This window comes from Alligator sinensis, unplaced genomic scaffold (genome assembly GCF_000455745.1).
Source record: "Alligator sinensis unplaced genomic scaffold, ASM45574v1 scaffold277_1, whole genome shotgun sequence".
Taxonomy (NCBI): domain Eukaryota; kingdom Metazoa; phylum Chordata; order Crocodylia; family Alligatoridae; genus Alligator; species Alligator sinensis.
This window is the reverse complement of record NW_005841899.1, coordinates 2632002-2650249: the sequence shown is the minus strand read 5'-3', so window position 1 is coordinate 2650249 and position 18248 is coordinate 2632002. Positions and strand designations below refer to the sequence as shown.

Below are 18248 nucleotides of genomic sequence, written 5' to 3'. Positions count from 1 at the left end.
TCTCCCCTGCGCAGCATGCAGCAGCAAGACTGGAAGTGCCACCGGCTTCTCTGTGCCACTGCCACGTACCCCCTGAGGCCTTCCAAAGTACCCCCCAGGTACACGTACCCCTGGTTGAAAAGCCCTGCTGTAGAACTCCTCTACTTTCTGAGTGTCACCAAAATAAACCTGTTAGCGCAGGAGATGGTACTATATGGACTCATACCAAAGGGACCAGAGGCAACGTTATTAAGGATTTTATCGGCACGCGTTAAAACTATTTTATGGAAAGTAAGAAGCCCCTGGGTTTTTAAGTGTTTGACTTTCACCGAAAGAAGGGTGCCTTAAGCTGGGACTACATTACCTGAAATACTACATCGACTGGGAGAAGGAAGAAGTCAGAGAAGAGGTAGAAAAGTGGAGGAAAAAGGACTGGATACACTTGTTTCACTGAACCAAGAGAGAGGACTGATGGGAGGGGCAGAGTTTCAGGTGGTTATTGAGGTAATAAGTTTTCATGGTATGAAGAAAAAGAGCCTGTAAGGGTTGTTTTTTTTGTGGGAAGTGGAAGTATGTTGTTTAAGGGTTTAATGTATATAGTATCTTTTTAAATACATGTAGTTGTTTTTGCAATATGAAGTTTTGGTAAAATAAGGATGCTCAATATGTCAAGCTTTGTAAGTACAGGGTGATAAATGTGTTTTTAATAAAGTATGTAAATACAAAAAGATTCCCATCTGTATGTTTATTGCACATGGGCCATGTGTTTCATAGTCATGCTCAGTGTTGGCTTCATTTAATCAACTTTATAGCTGGTTCCCATTACTGAGCACATGCTGCTTTTGGCAGATGTTTAATGTTAGACAATGCATTTAGCGAGGTTTCCTTGTATGAGAAATATCATCTTGTATGAGAGGGTAAGATGAAGGGCTTTCTGCCCCCATGTTGACTGGGGGGAAAACCTTTGTCTTATATTTGAATAAATATGGTAGTTTAAACCATAAGTAAAGTATTTTAGTGGGCAATAGACATCACATTCATTCATAAAAAAATGTTCAAGTCTCTGTTTAAACTGCACAGAAGACTGCACAAAAAGCTATTTGTTCTTTGCATATAATGAAGTATACACACTTCTTGATGAATGCAATGAAGCAACTGCTAAACTCCAAACAGAAAAAAGGGAAAAATAGTGAGATTCAAAGCTAAGCCATCAGTAAAATGTGTGCTTTCCAAAGTGCCACTTTTTATAAAATCTAACAAATTAAAAAAAAAATGACAGTTGATGAAATGCAACTCCAGAGACAAAATTCAACCTTACGTTAAGGTACTGTGGAAAGAAATTAGAAGGAATAACACAAGATGAAGCAAGAGCACTTGTTTTCACATTTACAATTTGTCCCCAACTAGCCACTGGAGATCTTACCCTCTAAGAAAAGATAAATAATGATTTTTAAGAGCCATCAGTGATACTGCTGAAATTATATATTGTGTGTCATATACCCAGCTGGTTGAAAACAGAATTTTTCTTGAAGCTTTTATCTATATATCTGAGGCTTCATAAGGAGCATGTAAGAGAGATGTTTGGCTAGCTGAAAAAATGACAAGTCTCAGCTGGGTACTGAGCTAGTGTATTTCTGTTCTTATAAGTCATGAAAGACCATTCTCAAATACTTAACTTCTGTCCAGAGTTGAGTGCATAAGATGATGGCATTCCCTGATCTAAACTGTGCTAGTTCTATAAACAACCAAAGACAATTTCAGTCAAGGACTCAGGTAGAATTATTTTCTGTTAGAGAAAAAGCACGTATGAAATACGTTAATATTCAAGACCTGTAAACATTTCAAGAGCACTGACTTCAATGAATGTATAAAGGAAAAAAGTGTGGCTGTCATGTTTCAGCATTATAAATTTTGCTAACTAGGCAAGGAATCTTGAACATCTCTACGAAAAATTAACTTGAAAGAGTCAAACTATATTTTGCTAGCTGTTACTGTATTTCACTTCCAAGTAATACATGTCTGAAAGCAAAAACTTGATTCTTCACCTGAGTCAGTTCCAGGGAGAATGTACTTATATTCTTAATGGTTCTTCCTTTGGCAATCATAATGCTCTAGTAGCAGTCGGGCTTTACTTTGTACACTAGGCTTGCCTCCACTCAGATTTGTAACACTACTATAATATATTAATTGAAAAAAATGGGCACATTGTGCTGAAGTTTATTGCTCCCAAGTGCCACATTTACATGTGTACCCGGGACTGCAGCATGTCGAGCCAGGTCAGTTAGCCTGCCAGCTCGGGCCTGCTCTGACAGCTCCAGATGCTGCATAAGGGCTGGTTGCGGCACAAGGGTGCTCCAGTGCGGAGCTCGCCGGCAGGCAGCCCCCATGCTGAAGCACCCTGTGCCACAGCCAGCCCCTTAAGCATCTACATGTGTGATGCTATGCACTAAATAATGCCACTGCAGGGTAGTACTTGTATTTACAAGTACTAACCTGCAGCACAGCTAATTAGTTTACTGCGGCCTAAGAGCTGCACATGTAGTACTTCAGAGCTAATTAGGCAGCTCCACAGCAAATGTCTTGTGTAGATGTGTCCATGCATCTTTAGACACGATCTCCAAAGTTTAGGTTAAGAAAAAATAGCTTTGAAGTGTTTAGAACCTGTGATGTTCCTCTCTATCCTTTAGCTGCTTATATGGGTTTTTTTTTACATGAGCAAGTGTACTCTACCTTTTAAAATGGCACAGCTAAATAAATAACTGTGGGCAGACATAATTGGATGAAGCCACATTATACCAAACTCCAGTGAAATCCAAGACTTAAAAAAAAAATGGACCTGAAATTTAAGTGTGAAAACAAATACAGCTTTAATAAAAAGGAAAAAAAAAAGCACTAATAATAAAACTAAGGTGAACCTTAGTTTTATTATCAAATAGACAAAATTAAGAGCACATGTTATCAGAATAAAATTCACCATGTACTTTGCATAGAAATTATAACTTCATTTTAATTTTAACTTTGCAACAGTGCTGAGGGACACCAAAGCAACTCCATTTAATGTGTAGAAATTTGCCATTTCAAACTACATATAAACTTTTCATCCCTCAATTGCTCTGAAAGATGTTTTCTAACAAAAGAGATACCTTAATGTATTAAGTTACTGTATAATCTATCACATCTAAAAAGCAGTCTAACATGAGTAACAGCAGTAATATTGAAGTTCCAGTATATGATGGATGCAATCAATAGTGCTGCAATGTAACGTTCTCATTTCCAAGCAACTGCAATGTTGCTTTGAATATTTTTCAGCTTCTTCTGGCACTTTCAGACAGATTCAATCAATTTTCCAAGCTGAGAGAAGAACTGGGACAATATAAATTGATTGCTAAGATGGTTCCCTAAAGGGTTCCAAAGAAGGTTCTATTTTTAGCCTCACTACTTCATGGCAGAGAAAGTATGATAGAAATGCAGCACTCAGCAAAAAAGGCTGCACCTGCTGTAACAGACCGTTTTCTTTTACAAAAATAGTTTGACATGGCAGCTACAATCAAAGAACACATGCTTCTCAATATTAATACAATACGGTAACTAATACTATGATTTTAAATCTTTAGAAGTAAAACAGAAATAAAAGCTTTCTTATGCATTTTGTGAAAACACACATTAAGGGAGAGAAACATAACCTTCATACAAAAATAAATGAAAAATACAGGGAAATGATGAGTCGAGTTTATATCTGAAGTTGGAGGTTGAACAACAGAAGCTGGTTTAACTCCCCCTTATCCAAATCATAGTTAGGTGCCGTAGGAGAAGCCACTTCTCTGATTAGCAAAAGCACTATCTTCTTAAATGTTTTAGGTTCATGAAATATGTACAAGCAATTTTATTGAGAAATGGAATACAAGACAAACGCACCTGAAATTCCTTAAAAAGGAAGCCAGGAAGCAGCTGAAAAAGAGACCGGTTCACTGTGAGAAATGTAACCCTCTCAGACAGTGTTACGGCCCCGAATCCAACAGCTCATGAATAAGGTCAAACCGTTCCTAAATATTAAACAAACATGGCTTCATTTACAATATTCTCAGGAAGACGCATCACATCAGTATGCACAACAAATGTTAAAGAAACCCAGAGAAACGGGTAATTTTATAGCTATTAAATTCATTATAGTATAAACACAATTAAAAAGTATTAAACAGTACAACGAGAAGTAAGATTTATTAACTCATCTCCTTAGGTAGGATATTGCTGTCATGAATACAGAGAATGCTGCTGCTATAATGGAACAACAACTATTTCAGGTTCAGCTTTGTGTTATGTAATATAACAACCTTTTAGATTTCTTAAATAAATATTCAAAAGATCCACCACAAAAGACCAGGCACGTTAACAAGAATTACTCAGGGAACTGAAACCAGAATATTGACCCCTTCACCTGTTAGATGCCAGTCCAAGTCTGCCTACAGCAGTAACAAATGTCAATGTGGTCTTAATGCAAGTACTATCTGGACAGATTCTGACATCATGAAATCCATCATCATAAGTTTTACTGTTGTTGCATACTCAGATAAGAAGCCAGTAATGCAACAGAATTAGAGACTGAACCACCCTTCCATTCTTAAGCTATAAAGCAAAGTCCCATATGAGGCAGTCCCAACTGATGAAGTCAAAACTCAGGATAAAAGAGGAGCGGCATGGCCCTTTACATACGTAACCCTTCCAAGCTGTCTTGCTGCTCAGTGGCCAGAGAGAGCACACAGCCTGACAGGTTTGTCCCTGGAATAACTGGCAATTTGAATGAACCACTATTAACTTAGACACACACCGCATTATCTCTGGAAAAAAGTGTAAGCACATTTTATCTTGCCTATTTCACAGGTACATAAAGTGGGACAATGGACTGGTATGTCTATAGGACCCTGGAACAAAAGGCTTCCTCACTTGGAGAAATGCAAGACTTGTTTACACTCTTGGAATGGGTTAGATGACTGACTTCTCATGGAAGTGGTGTGAAAGAAGCCTAGATATTTTTTTCCTTTAAGGGGTCATAACCTGTTCTATCCCTTGTTCTGAAGTCTTAGCAGTTAAGGAAGATGATTGACACAGACTTGGCTGGGATGATAGTTAGGCATGGTCCTATTTTGAGCAGGGGGTTGGACTAGATGACCTTCTCAGGTCCCTTCCAACCCTAATTTTGTATGATTAAGTTCCATGAGCAGAGGAGTTAATTCATATTTTTTTCAGGATGTTTGCTCAGAACTGTTGATTCTCAAGGGGTCAGAAGAGAGATGCATGTATCTCTCCAGATGTTAAATCTTCAGACTCCCTACTCTTTAGGTTCCCTTATACATTTAAAATGTATATCTATTTGCTATGTCACACATGTAGACACAATAAACATGCCGTGTGTCCATCAACAGATAGCATCATAGTCTCATATAAAGGGCAAGTTTTAAAGCCTGGAGTTATTCAATCATAATGATTGGTCATAGCCCTAAGGCAGACTCCCAGGTAACAAAACAACACAACAAAAATGAAAAAAATATACTCATCAGGTTTTCTTCCTCCAAAAGAGGAAACACTACAATTTCAGAATGTTTTCTGCCCTAAAATAAAATCAGTAACAAACTGGTAAGTAACTATTTACTGCTATTTAAAGTAATGTGGTAGACCATGAGCAAGCAGCTCAGACAATGCGTGTGCACCCACAAGTGTGGTTGTCTTTATGCTTCTTGTCACTGAGGTAGGGGGATGCCCAAAGCTATAAGGATCAGCATATGCATCCAAAGATGGAATATATATAGACAACCACTCAAAAAAGGGGGATGCAAAAATCACTGCAACTGCCCCAGGCCCTGCAGAGCCAGGCAGAGCAGCATGGTAACTCCACGCCGCTGCCGGCTGCACATCTGGCAGCTCGACACCTGCCCCCTGCCGCCGAATCCGCCACCGGCTTCCTTGTATCCAGGGGCAGGGCCCCGCACAAGCTGATCTGCCCCGGGCTCCACACCCTGCTTGGGTCGTCTCTAGTGCCATATATATGTTTTTGTAATATATGAAGTAGAAAAAAAAAAAAGCCTTTTTTCCTTCTTTTTTTTTTTTTTTTTTTTTTTAATCAGTCCTACTTTTGTTCAGGCAGGCAGCTTTGCAACTAACAATTTTGGACATGGCATCACAAAGTAACTAGAATCAGCACCCAGTGTTCCTAATTTTTCAAGTATATAAAAAGCTGCAGTTATTCTTCAAAATGAAAGTACCTTGCTTATGCAGAATATGGACAGGAGTGAAAGGCTCTAAACTTTAGTATTTTGCTGGCACCACATACACATAAGTTTCAGTCAAAAAAGTTCACCAACCCTTGCAAACAAACTCTAACTCCTCCTCGCACAGTCCTAATTCAATTTTCCTCTTACTTTGTTAGACACAGGTAAATGCTGTGCTACATGGAGAGAAGGAATCTATATCCCGAAAAGATTAAATTTAAAAATACATTCTGAAAATGTTACATTTTATACTGTGATTTAATCGCACTGTAGTTACACTAAAGTTGTGTTTCTTGACACCTATGATTTCCATAAATTCATACATAAAATGAAATTCAATTACGTAACTGAAGTGTTAACTGCTACTATGATTTTGCACTTCACACATTTTTATAACCTACATGCATTTATCTGCATTGTTCTTATCATCAACACACCTTAATTTATAACAACATTTGTGGATATGACAAATTGTGGATAAGTGAACTTTGGGTACAGTTTTGATTTGTAAAAGGAGCCTGATGCAGATTTCAGAATGTAAATCTGTAGATGTTAATACATTTGGGCCAAGGTTGAAAGGTCAGAGCGAAAGGTTACACCTATAACTAGATAGTGGAAGTAACTGTCATGCTTAACTCAGGAAAGAAAACAACCTTCATGAAGGTTGCTTGAATGTATTTTTCTCATGTTCAAAAGTAGCACTTCTATCTAACTGAACCTGGTCAATACAGGCATGAAAGGTGGTTAGAAGCCACAGTTAACATTTTAAAAATACAGCATATGAAACTTCCAGATCTGCCACTATAACTTATCTGAGGTGGATAGAATCTGTAAAGAAGAAGTTAAACTATTGCAGAATAGTAAAATTAGTAACTGCTTAAGGAAAGAATTTTGACAGTCAATAAAAGCATTCTCTCATCAGATAGGGAATTTGTAGTATCTACAATATTATCTTGCAAAAAAATTTCTTTGAAATAAGAGACATCATCTTGAGTTGTAAAAGCAGGAAAATTATTACAGTTCATGCACATTTCTGTGAAAATCATCACTTCCTGCCTTTCCCTTCCTTTTCCATGTTCTTATCACAAGGTATTTAGTGGAATTTGCAGACTTGTTGAATCTGACAGTCCGCACCGTAAGTGCTTCTGCTGTGGCCTCAAACTGTAATACTTGGATCCTCTGTTAGCAAACTCTCGTGTGATTCCAGAAGCACAGCAGCTTTACCAGAAGTAATAGATTAAGAGCCATAGCCCATGGTGGTATATTGTGGTGGAGGAAAGAACATCCTGGAACAGTCTGAGATAGTGAACAGCTTCCCTTTGGAAATACAAACATTCTCTGAGGCTGTCAATTTTAAGCTGTACAGTCAACTATACCTGGTCCTAAGTGTGTTCAATAGGACCTTCATAAATTAAGGAAATAAATGGGTAGAATATTAAGCATTCTGATTGTAGGGTTGTTGACTTGCATTCTCAATTTACTAGCAATCTGGGTATCTCTAATTTCAAGTTACCAACTTTCAAGTTACCAAGTTAAAAGGCTTGATTTAGAGGCTCTGTCTCGCAGCGCACTTTTACACATGCTTTGACACATTGCTATTCTAATCAGAATACTCCAGCGTGCTGCAGTGTCTTGTGTATTCAGTGTCCCATGTTTCTAAATGGTGGTAGGGGTGCTTTAACTAAAGCTTCTTGAATGAACTTTAGATAAAACGCCCCCACCACCATTTTTAAACAAAGTATGCCGAATACACGAGATGTTGCGGGCATTTACATTAGAGCGGCTCCCAAGAGCCGCTCTAATTAAAATGCCACCCCCACCCTCCATCTTGGAGCACATGTATAGGTGCCCATAAGCTGCACCTTTAATATCATTGGTCACTTCTGATGAAGTTTGGCTCTTATCTCAATTAATTCATTTCTTTGACCAAAAGCAAATCTACTTTTGGAATCTAAACATTCCTAGCAGTTCAGAATATTCAAAATTATCAGAAGATTTAAAGCAGTAGTTAAAATTAAAGGTGATCTGGAAGGGAAAGGTGGAGAGAAAATAGAAGAGAAGAGACCAGAAATTAGTCCTGTGGGATTTTACCAGAGAGATGTTACAAACACAGAAGAGCAGACGTTACCAGAAACAGGACTGACTTGATATGTAATGCCAAAGGACTTAAATCATGAGCAGATACAGTAATTTCTTTGACAACTAGATCTCACTGTATCACAAATGATATATAGAGTAAAAAGTATCAGTTGATACTTTTGCAGCTGCAATCTCTTACAAACAAAAAGTAGCAGAAGAAAAATTAATGCTGAAGTATAACCTCATAAATCTGGATATCAAAAATCTGGAATTCTCGAAAATCCAGCACTTTTTAAAAATACATTACATTGCGGAGTATCAGCAGCCAGTCTCAGAGCAGTGGAGGGGGAAGCTTGCATACAGTGGCTACCGCTGCTCCGCATGTGGCCACAGCTCCGGGACTGGTTGCTGCTACCCACCCCCCCAACCCCACTCCACGACCAGCTGCCAGTGGTAAAAATGCCAAAAATCTGGAATTTCAAATTTCCGGCAGGTATGAGCACGCCAGATTTATGAGGTTATACTGTAGTTTCAATATTTTCTGAGTATTCAGTGCTAGCCTTTGGAAATAACAAATTTCTATACCTAACATTTTCTTTAACTTCTGAAGAAGCCATTCAAATGTCCCTCAGTTTGAGAAATGGCATCTTAGTCCCAAAGCTACCTATTCACACATAAACTCCCCCCTTAGATTTGAAGAATATTTAATTCAGTAACTGACTAAATAAGGAACCATGAAACTCAAGTTACAGAATAGACTTATTTATATTATGGGCTAAAATTAAGACATAGAACAAGCTGCTTAGGGAATCTGTGGAATCTATCTCATTTGAAGTTTTCAAAAAGTGCTGGGTAGGCATGTTTGGGATGGTTCAGAAAGAGCAAATCCTACACCTGGACAGACGACTAGGACTGAGCTAGATGACCCCTGAAGTTCTATAAGTTTCAAGTTTCATGTGCAAACTATTTATTTTCATTTCTCACGTAAGATCCTATCACAAACTGCATTCTGTATTTAGGCCTTCACAAACAGAGGCATGGAGCAGAAGACTTCAAAATATAAGAGTAAATGCACACAAAGGATGATAACAATGCTACAAGCTCCATTTAAAGGAGACTAGCCATCTTTCATAGTGGAAAAACTGTCAAGTTTTATGAACTGAAAAATATTTTTGCATAACTAGCCGATGTTGCTTTGCTGAGATTAAATATCTGAAAGCATCAGCAGTATTCTTAAAAGCCTGTAAGCACAAAAAGCAGTGAAAAAACTCAGCAAACCTGTCTGTTGTGCAGGCTGTGGCAGTGGTTGGCTTTGCTGTGTGTTGTAATGGACAGAAGTAACTTGTCGATATTGCTGACTGGAGTGCGGATACTGGCCAGGAGCACAATAACAAGTTGGCATCTGAAAAAAGATCAGCCTTTAGGGAATTCACATTTTCAAGTTTATTAAAGGCAGCAGAAAAACAATGAACGCTGAAAGAAGAGAGAGGCAGTTTCTGTGCTGGAGCAAAAAGATGCATATAATAATGGCAATTCAGGCAAAATATCCATAATTCAATAAAATGTGGCTGTCCAACTGGTGGCCCCTTGGGCTCCCACTTGGTCACTGCTGCTGGTATTGTTTCAGCTACAGAAGGAGCTGGGGACTGGGAACTCCCTGGCTTCTGCTGCATGCTCCAACCCCAGGGAATGGGATAGAATGGAGTGGTGTAGTCCATGGTGCTGGAGGAGCCAGCAGCCCAGAGTGCTTATGTGGCACAGGGCTACAGAGGAGCCCACAAGAAACTGAAGTTGATGTGGGGTGCCACGCCATGCAGGGAGGGGCATCTGCATGCCCAGTGTAATGGGGTGGGGAGTCGCCACCTGCACGTGGTACAGCTGGATGGAGGGCCCACAAGTATGTGCCTGTGGCCACCACTAGTGCCCTCCTGAGGTGTGCAACCATCAGTAGTGCAGCCTATTGGGCATGTGGCCCTGGCCACTGAAGTTGGACAGCCCCACAATAAAAGATGCTTAAAGACAGAGTATTCATTTCATTTCAGTTTTGTCTTTCATTCAGCAAGTGCATTTTGGTGTACTTCTAGCATGGCAAAAAGGAATGCAACTCCAGTTTGTTAACTGCATTCCTTATATTGGCATCATAAATAATTTTCAGTAAATTTTGAAACAGACTCTGTGAAGAATGTCTATGAATTAGTTGTTGTTTTACAAAGAGGATGAAGCACTTACTGCTGTTCTAGGGTGAGGCCAAAATAAGCAACTAGTTTATCTTTATGTGCCCAAGTGGGTGGACTAAAAAGACGATGATTTCTCAACTGTAAACAAGTTTATTGTTTAAAAAAATAAAATTAAAACATTTTAAAAACAGAGCAGATATATGCATATTTTATATTATGTTAGATAGTAAATCTTGCTATTAATGATGCAGATTTATTTTTTACTGGGCGCTTCTACCTGTGGTACTAAATGACAGCACAGTAAGAGCTCATACTGTGCTGTGCCGGCGGTACACAGTTATTTTTAGCTGCTATGTCGCTGCAACAACATGCTATAGTGAGGGAGTGCGTTGCTACAGTGATGTAGCTGTAGCGTCATGGTTTGTGCCCACTGACGCTATGTTGCCGTAGTGTATTGCTATGGTGACATAGCATCTCGTGTAGCCACGCCTGCTGTCACTCATAAGTCTCTATCAGTTATGAGTAGACAAGCATGAAACCTGGACGGCTGTTCATTTTTTAATTTGACTTCAAGGCACGTAAGCAAAACAAAAAAAAAAAGAAGATCTACTAACCTAGGGGTATGGAGCTCACCTTGCCCCCTGGGCTGGATCTGGACCACATGGCTCCTCACACATCTGCTGCTGATGGTCATGTCCACAGGGCTCCAGGGCCCTGCATTCTGTGTCAGGCTATGCCCACCCCTAGTTATGCCCCAAATTACTAGGCCTGCCAGTAGTTCAGCTGACTGTATGTTTAATACCCCTGTATTTGCTTAATCCCTTAATTAATATGCTCATTACTGATGCCAAGGCCAACATTTCAGTTGTGCTGTAAGGGAAAACACGGTTTATATACCTGTGATATTGGTTGCTGCATATATCCCTGTTGCTGGAGCACCTGCTGGTTAACAGGATGGCTGGATGCAGAATAGCCAGGAGCAGGAACTGGTTGGCTTGGTGGTGGAGGAGGTGGGGCTGCTGCTATGATATAGCCAGACTGCTGTGGGGGCTGAAGTACTACAGTGGACTGGAACATGGTGTGAGCTTCAGCAGTATCAGAAGATGGCTGGCGAGCAAGACTCATATGGCTAAATTGTGACCCTAGGTTGTCTTGCTATAATGATAAAAAAAAAAAATGATGTTAAAATTAAATTCCACTCTGAACACAGGTGAAGAGTACTTGTTAGGTCAATTCTTCAGTAAGTGAAAAATTACAATATGCACTTGTCCAATTATATATGGTATTAACAACGTAAAGAAAAATAATAATAAGTAAAGTTTCAGAACAGAAACAGAACACAGAAATTATTACTAAGGTAATTTGTGGAGAAATTATGCTCAAATACAGAATCATTTCAAGGTTTCATATTTGAAACAAAGAACAGGTTTTATTTAGGTATGTCTTTCGCCATATTGTGAGGGTAAAATATCAAGCTGCTATAAATTAGATCCACAGTAATTGTGTAAAATACAACAATTGTATTTATCAGTATTTTCTGATCTGAACTGAAACGCCAAATGAAAATACTTAATTCTCAAAGAAAGAGCAAAATGCACACAGCATTGCCGCAGAAGAAAACTAATGAGGCTATATCAGTCCTGAATGAAAGTGCTGATGAATCTAATTTTGTATTTTGTTTTTTACAGACCAAGATAAAAAAAAAGGGACTTTATTTTCAATGAATGTGTGTGTCATTTATTTTTATTTGTAGCATGATAACACTGATATTCTACAATTAAGGATTGGTGTCCATTTTATAGACACTGATAATGTTCAGTGAAGTTTCAACTCTTTCCGTATTATGTCTTTTTTAACCTGGGAGCTTCACTTCACCCCTCAACCCTGGACTTTAAAAAAGGCAGTGGCATACACAGACATCATGCCATAGCTATATTATGGACACCTGGCCTTCCTCAGTTTGCACTGAAGAAGATCACAGGGCTGAAATTTAAGTTCTTCATTCTGCAAAGAAGATAATGGATTTAGAAAATCATCTGAATTACATACAAGTATTTTCCTTACATTTTTGTATGACTCCTATATTTTGCAGAACTACATCACACTTGACACTACGAAATACAATGATGCTAAAGCTGAGCATATTTCTAATGAAATTACTGGTAGATTTTAGTTGTACTGAAAACTATTTGTAATATTTTAACTATTGTTTTTAGCTCATTGCTTGCCTATTGACTCAGCTCTCAAGCTCAGCCCTCAGCTTCATAATTTAGAAGGAAGCTAGTGTTCCTGAAGAGACTGAAATCTGAGTATGAACACCTTTCCAACTGTTTCAACACAGTACAGGCTGACAAAAGAGAAGGTTATTTACATCACGCTACCAATATAACTAAACTATGAGCTGGAGAGTTCACCCGACAAAGAATATATAGCAATTCAATTTTTATGGGCCATTCACCATGATATCTTTCTGTTGATACTAGTACTAAAAGGAAACTGCAGGTCTTTTTATGGGTTATGGGCACTAATCACATATATTCTGGACAGAGACCATCAGCTTATTTTACTACCAGCCATCTGTAGGAAATACATTTTGAAGACTACCAGCTTGGTTCACATTTGAACTGGTGACCCAGAGGTGAAATGCTTTGAATCTATTACTAGACCAAACTGAATGCCACCAACCAGCCTGTTGAACACAACACGTGGTCACAAACAAGTGTTCATTTCTAGTGGTGGAAATTTTTGAGAAACTTCCTGCAACTGCCCCCTCTTCACTACTCCAGCATGAGGAAGGTGTGGTGAGCAGAGGTTGCTCCACGTCTCCCAGTCCTGGGGAAAGTGGTGCGCCATTTCAAGGCTGGTGACCACAGCCCTGATGTGGGGCTGTAGAAGCAGTACCCAAGTGCTGTGAGGCGGGCAGCTAGTTCCCCGAATGGCACTTCAAAGCTGGTGCCTACAGCTTCCTCAGGAGCAGAGGGAATGGGAGGCAAAGTCACCAACCCATTCCCTAGAGCAAGCAGTCCATGATCTGGGGAAGAGGTGGGGAATACTGAAGCTGAGCACCATACTGAAAGGGGAGCGTTACAGTGTGACTAATGTAGAGATCCCAAAAATCTGAAACACAAATCAAAGAATCTTATGGTAAAAAATTAAATTATAGTGAAGCTATTTTTCTCTTTCAAAACTGTACATCTAAGTATATATAATAGTAACTAACCAAGTACTTCTGATTATATGGAGCTCAATGAACTAAGGCACATCTGCACATTCTTTATTAAAGAATGCATTTCTGGACTATGTTAGAACATTAGCCAAATACAAAACTATACATAAATCAAAGGTAGGTAGTTATTCAGTAACAGAAGAATGTATCAAAATGTCAAAGCAGAGGCCTAGGAGCCAGGAAAACTTGAGTTCTGATTTAGGTTTGCATGCAGATTTTACCTTGGACAAGTGTCACTGCTCTGTTATGCTTCAATTTCTTGATCTGATAATATAGGATACTTCTACATATCTCACATCCCTATTGTACTAATGTTTGCAGAGCACTTTGAAGGTATCATACCCAGTGAATGAAATAAACATTTTAAACACAGAAGTACAAATCCTAAAAAGCCAAGCTTATCAATAACGGGCCTCAACCATTAGGGTAGGAACTGTTTACCTGCTAAAACAGATGGGGATAAATCAGTTGGAAACTGAAGAACACTTCATGCCTTAGTGCTGAAAATGTTTTTGTCCCATACATACTGTTTTCAACACCAGGGCATAATGATCCATTGCCGACATGTACTGTCAGTTGTGAGCCCTCAGAGTACTTTGTCAGGTGTGCAGGACTTCAAAATACATTTGGATTCATTAAACAATTATACTGATTTGGGAGAGAGAGAGAGAGAGAGAGAGAGAGAGAGAGAACGAACTAAAAGCAATCCAGCTGCTCTACTCTGCAGTAGGTGGAAGCTAACCTGTAAGGCTGCTTAGAGATGTAAAAACCAAACCAAACCAAACCAATAGTGCTTTACTTTAAATTCTGCGTGCCCTCACACCAAGCCCAGCACATGCCCAGAAGAGGCACCACATTAGTTTGATCTGGCTTGCCCAATGTCTGTATAAATCAGGCGTTTCAGCAGGGCTTTTTGGCGCTTTTATCTAATAGCTGATTGAATCAGATATTAGATAAAAGCGCCAAAAAGCCCTGCTGAAGCACACGATCTATATAGATGCTGTGGAGTTGGGTCGAATTAATGCACTGCCTCTTCCAGTAAAGTACTGTTTTGTTTTGGGTTTTTTTCATGTCTGTCAGCAGCCTAATAGTTTACCAGGGACTATGGATTCTTATCTCATTATCTGGATTAGGTTTCGCTACCTGTTTTGTTCCTATGGGTTTATTGCTCATTTGCTTCTGTTTCCCAGCACTCCTCCCCTCCCCCTACCTCCAACACCTGTCTTTTGTATTCTAATTTATCTCTCCTTCTTACAATGCTTTTTGTACATCCTTTCAAAGCATCTGACAAGGAGAACTTGGGTTTGTGAAAGCTTGTGCACTCACTCACTCTCTCTATAGGAATATATACACATATCTTATTTAGTTAGTCTAAAGGTACATATCTATTCTATAAGGCTGTGTGAAGCTTCAGTCACCGATTCGATTCAGCGGCCGAGTATCCGAATCTGAACCAAATCAGGAGACCCTTTAATCTCTCCGAATCGAATTGGAGAGATTCGATGATTCGGACACAGACACAGCTTTAAATGTTTTTTTCTACATACCTCAAGGTACCAGGCAGCCCATGAACGCTGAGATGCTGGGGTGGATGGAGCGTCCCACGGGAGCATGAGGGGGTCCCCAGTGCACTTGGTGGTGGACCTGGAAGTGGCCCAGAAGCACTGCCAGTCCACTTCCAGGTCCACCGCAGAGCACGTGGGGCCCCCTCCTCTCAGTGACTGGTGCCTCCTGGGTCTGGGGGTACACCTGGGGTCCCCGCATAGCTGATCCGGGAGGGCGTGGGGGGGGTTCCCCTGCGTGCTTGGTGGAGGACCCAGAAGTGGACCGGAAATACTTCTGGTCCACTTGCAGGTCCGCCACTGAGCACGTGGGGCCCCCCCACGCTCCTGTGGGACGCTCCATCCACCCCCATCTCAGCACTCATAAGCCGCGCCTGGTACCTCGATGTTTGTAAAAAAAACATTTAAAGCTGGGTCTATGGCCGAATCACCGATTCTCTGAATCAGCATTGAATTTTCAGATTCAGCTGAACTGCATCACTGTCTCCCGATTCAGGCTAAATCTGAATCAAATACGGCCCATTTCGCACACCCCTACTATCCTGCCTTGTGACTGGCATTGTGATGATAAAAGTTATTAACAGCTGAAATATTTGTTGCTATTACCAGCATTATCAGATACCGTTTCAAGGCAAGTAAAAAAAAAAAAAAAAAAAAAAAAGAGAGAGAGAGAGAAAGGATGTTACCAGAACCTATATAGCAATTGTTTCTAGACACTAAAAACAAACAAAAATGGTAAAACCTCAAAATTTTACCACATCCTGTGTTTTTGTTAGCATATCTAACACCCTTTTTGTATATATAAGTATAATTAACAACTCTGCGTTTTTTTCTTTTTAACTGAGCAGGTTAATTGCCACTTCAATCAGAGGGATATTCCTTATTAGATTACATTCTTTATCAAGCTATTCAGTACAATCTCCTGCAAACTTTTGGCTGACATGAGCCCCTGAAACTAAATGCCACCATCAGAAGCCCCTAGTTAGTTGATCTGTTTGCCAGTAATTCTCATCCCTCAATGCCAGTTAGCATTAAGACAGCCAGATCTGTTCACCCATATAGTTAACATTTTAGGATTATGCGTCACGAAAGCTAGTGTTAGCATCTAAGGAGGAAATGTTGCTAAGAAGAGCTGGCCAGCACAGCTAAAGGAACATTTACCGTTTCAATTTTCATTGTGTGAAGATGTTTTTGGGACTTAACTGGAAAACAGAGCTCTTTACTGTTCTGGTTGAAACATGGCACTACACAAAGACAACAAGGTGGGGAGAGGGAACAGACAGAGAAAGAAATAGCTGGGAAGAAATGGAAAAGGGGTGAGATTAAAATCAAGAGGTATAACGAAATAAGAATGACTGGCTATGGAGACAAGAGAAGTGAAGAACTGCCTCCTGAGAGGAAAAAAAAAAATCCCCTCTCCTCAATAGTATATGTTATTCTCTAACTTCAGGTAGTGCCAGGATCTCAGGCACTGTTTTGCCGGCTGAGGCAATATTTTACTACAGTTGGCACTATAGCCAGTCAACATCTGTGTTAAACACACCCACACACACAAACTAACCAAAGGTCAACATCCACTAAATATCACCCTTGCAGAGAAGAGATGAATAGAAAATATAGTACCACAGTATATTGCTGGGTAGATGACACTGGCAGGAGCGGGGGTGGATAAGAGACGGTAGAGTACTGAACAGGCTGTGAAGAGGATTGCAGAGGCCGGATAGGCTGAAGAAGTAGCAGTTTCATAAACACAGTTAATACCAATGTAAAAAGACAAGTAAAAAAAAAAAAGAAGAGGAACCAATTAGTCTTTTTCAGTGTTGTAAGACAACTATTTAAATACTGATATTAAAAATTACACAACTGGAAATTATTTAAAATCAAAACGCTGCATATAGTAAAAAATGAAGTGGTTTTACATGCATCTATCTCCTAATAGGAGTAGGAATTTGCTTATAATTGTTATATATTACTGTAAAATAAAGCAACAAATGGTTGGCTTAATTTAAAAACGGTACATTCAATAGTTATATACAAACATTTTGTTTTCAAGTCACAAAGTATCCAAGATGCCTCATAGTTTTTAAACTCAAACTAAACAAGTACTAAACATAGATCAAAACACAGCACTTTAAGATACCCTGTGAAATATACTTGAAATTTACCATTACTACAGTATTTTAAGTATAGTAGGAACACTAAGTATATACCAAGGTATTATCATTACTAATAAGACTTGCAGTATATGAATAATATGTTTTGTAAAGGTGAAAAAAGCTTTGGCATAGCAATTTCTTGCACAATATGGTATATTCAATGTGAGAGTACTGTATCATACAAGAAAGCCTCCTGAACCTGCTGCTGTTACGGAGAAGGCAATTATTAACCTCAGAGGGAAGAAAAAGGTGCATGCTTTACTGCTTTAGTATAGCACATACAGATAACAGGGTGCACCAGCAAGCCTTAATTTCCAGAAGATAGTCAACTCTGAACAGAGGTGAAGCTACAGTGCAGGTATAGCTTGAGCACACTGGGCAAAGGATATAACGCAGGGGTGTCCAACCTTTCTGAATGTGGGGCCAGATCACGAAGTTTTTATCACCCAATGGGCCAGCGAGCCATATTCAAAGACCTCACACGAAGTGGTATCACATCAGGAAGTGATGTCACGTGACCTTTGACACCAATGAAGTTGCAGGAAGTGACAATGAAATGGGTCTAAATAACCAGTTCAAAACTCTCCCTCTATAGCATCCACCTCTGCCACTGTTCGGGACAGGATACTGAGCTAGATGGACCATGGGGCTGACCAAGCATGGCACTTTTTATGCTCTTATGTTCAGAAGCTCTTATGTTCTTTGGCTGAGCTTCCAAACTATGGGTGAGGTTTGCAAAAAGGGGTAGATAGGCATGTTACAAAGTTGTCATAAAAGATTTGGAGCCCTCTAAATCCCATTCATTT

General features: G+C 39.5%; 1 protein-coding gene across 1 annotated transcript in view; it reads right to left on the bottom strand.

Moving 5' to 3' along the window:
- Positions 1–18248, bottom strand: part of R3HDM1 (R3H domain containing 1) — a 146292-nt gene that overhangs the window by 42937 nt on the left and 85107 nt on the right. Inside the window, 2 exon segments of the mRNA XM_014517296.2 lie at positions 9600–9723; positions 11396–11653. Coding sequence (XP_014372782.1) covers positions 9600–9723; positions 11396–11653 — 382 coding nt within the window.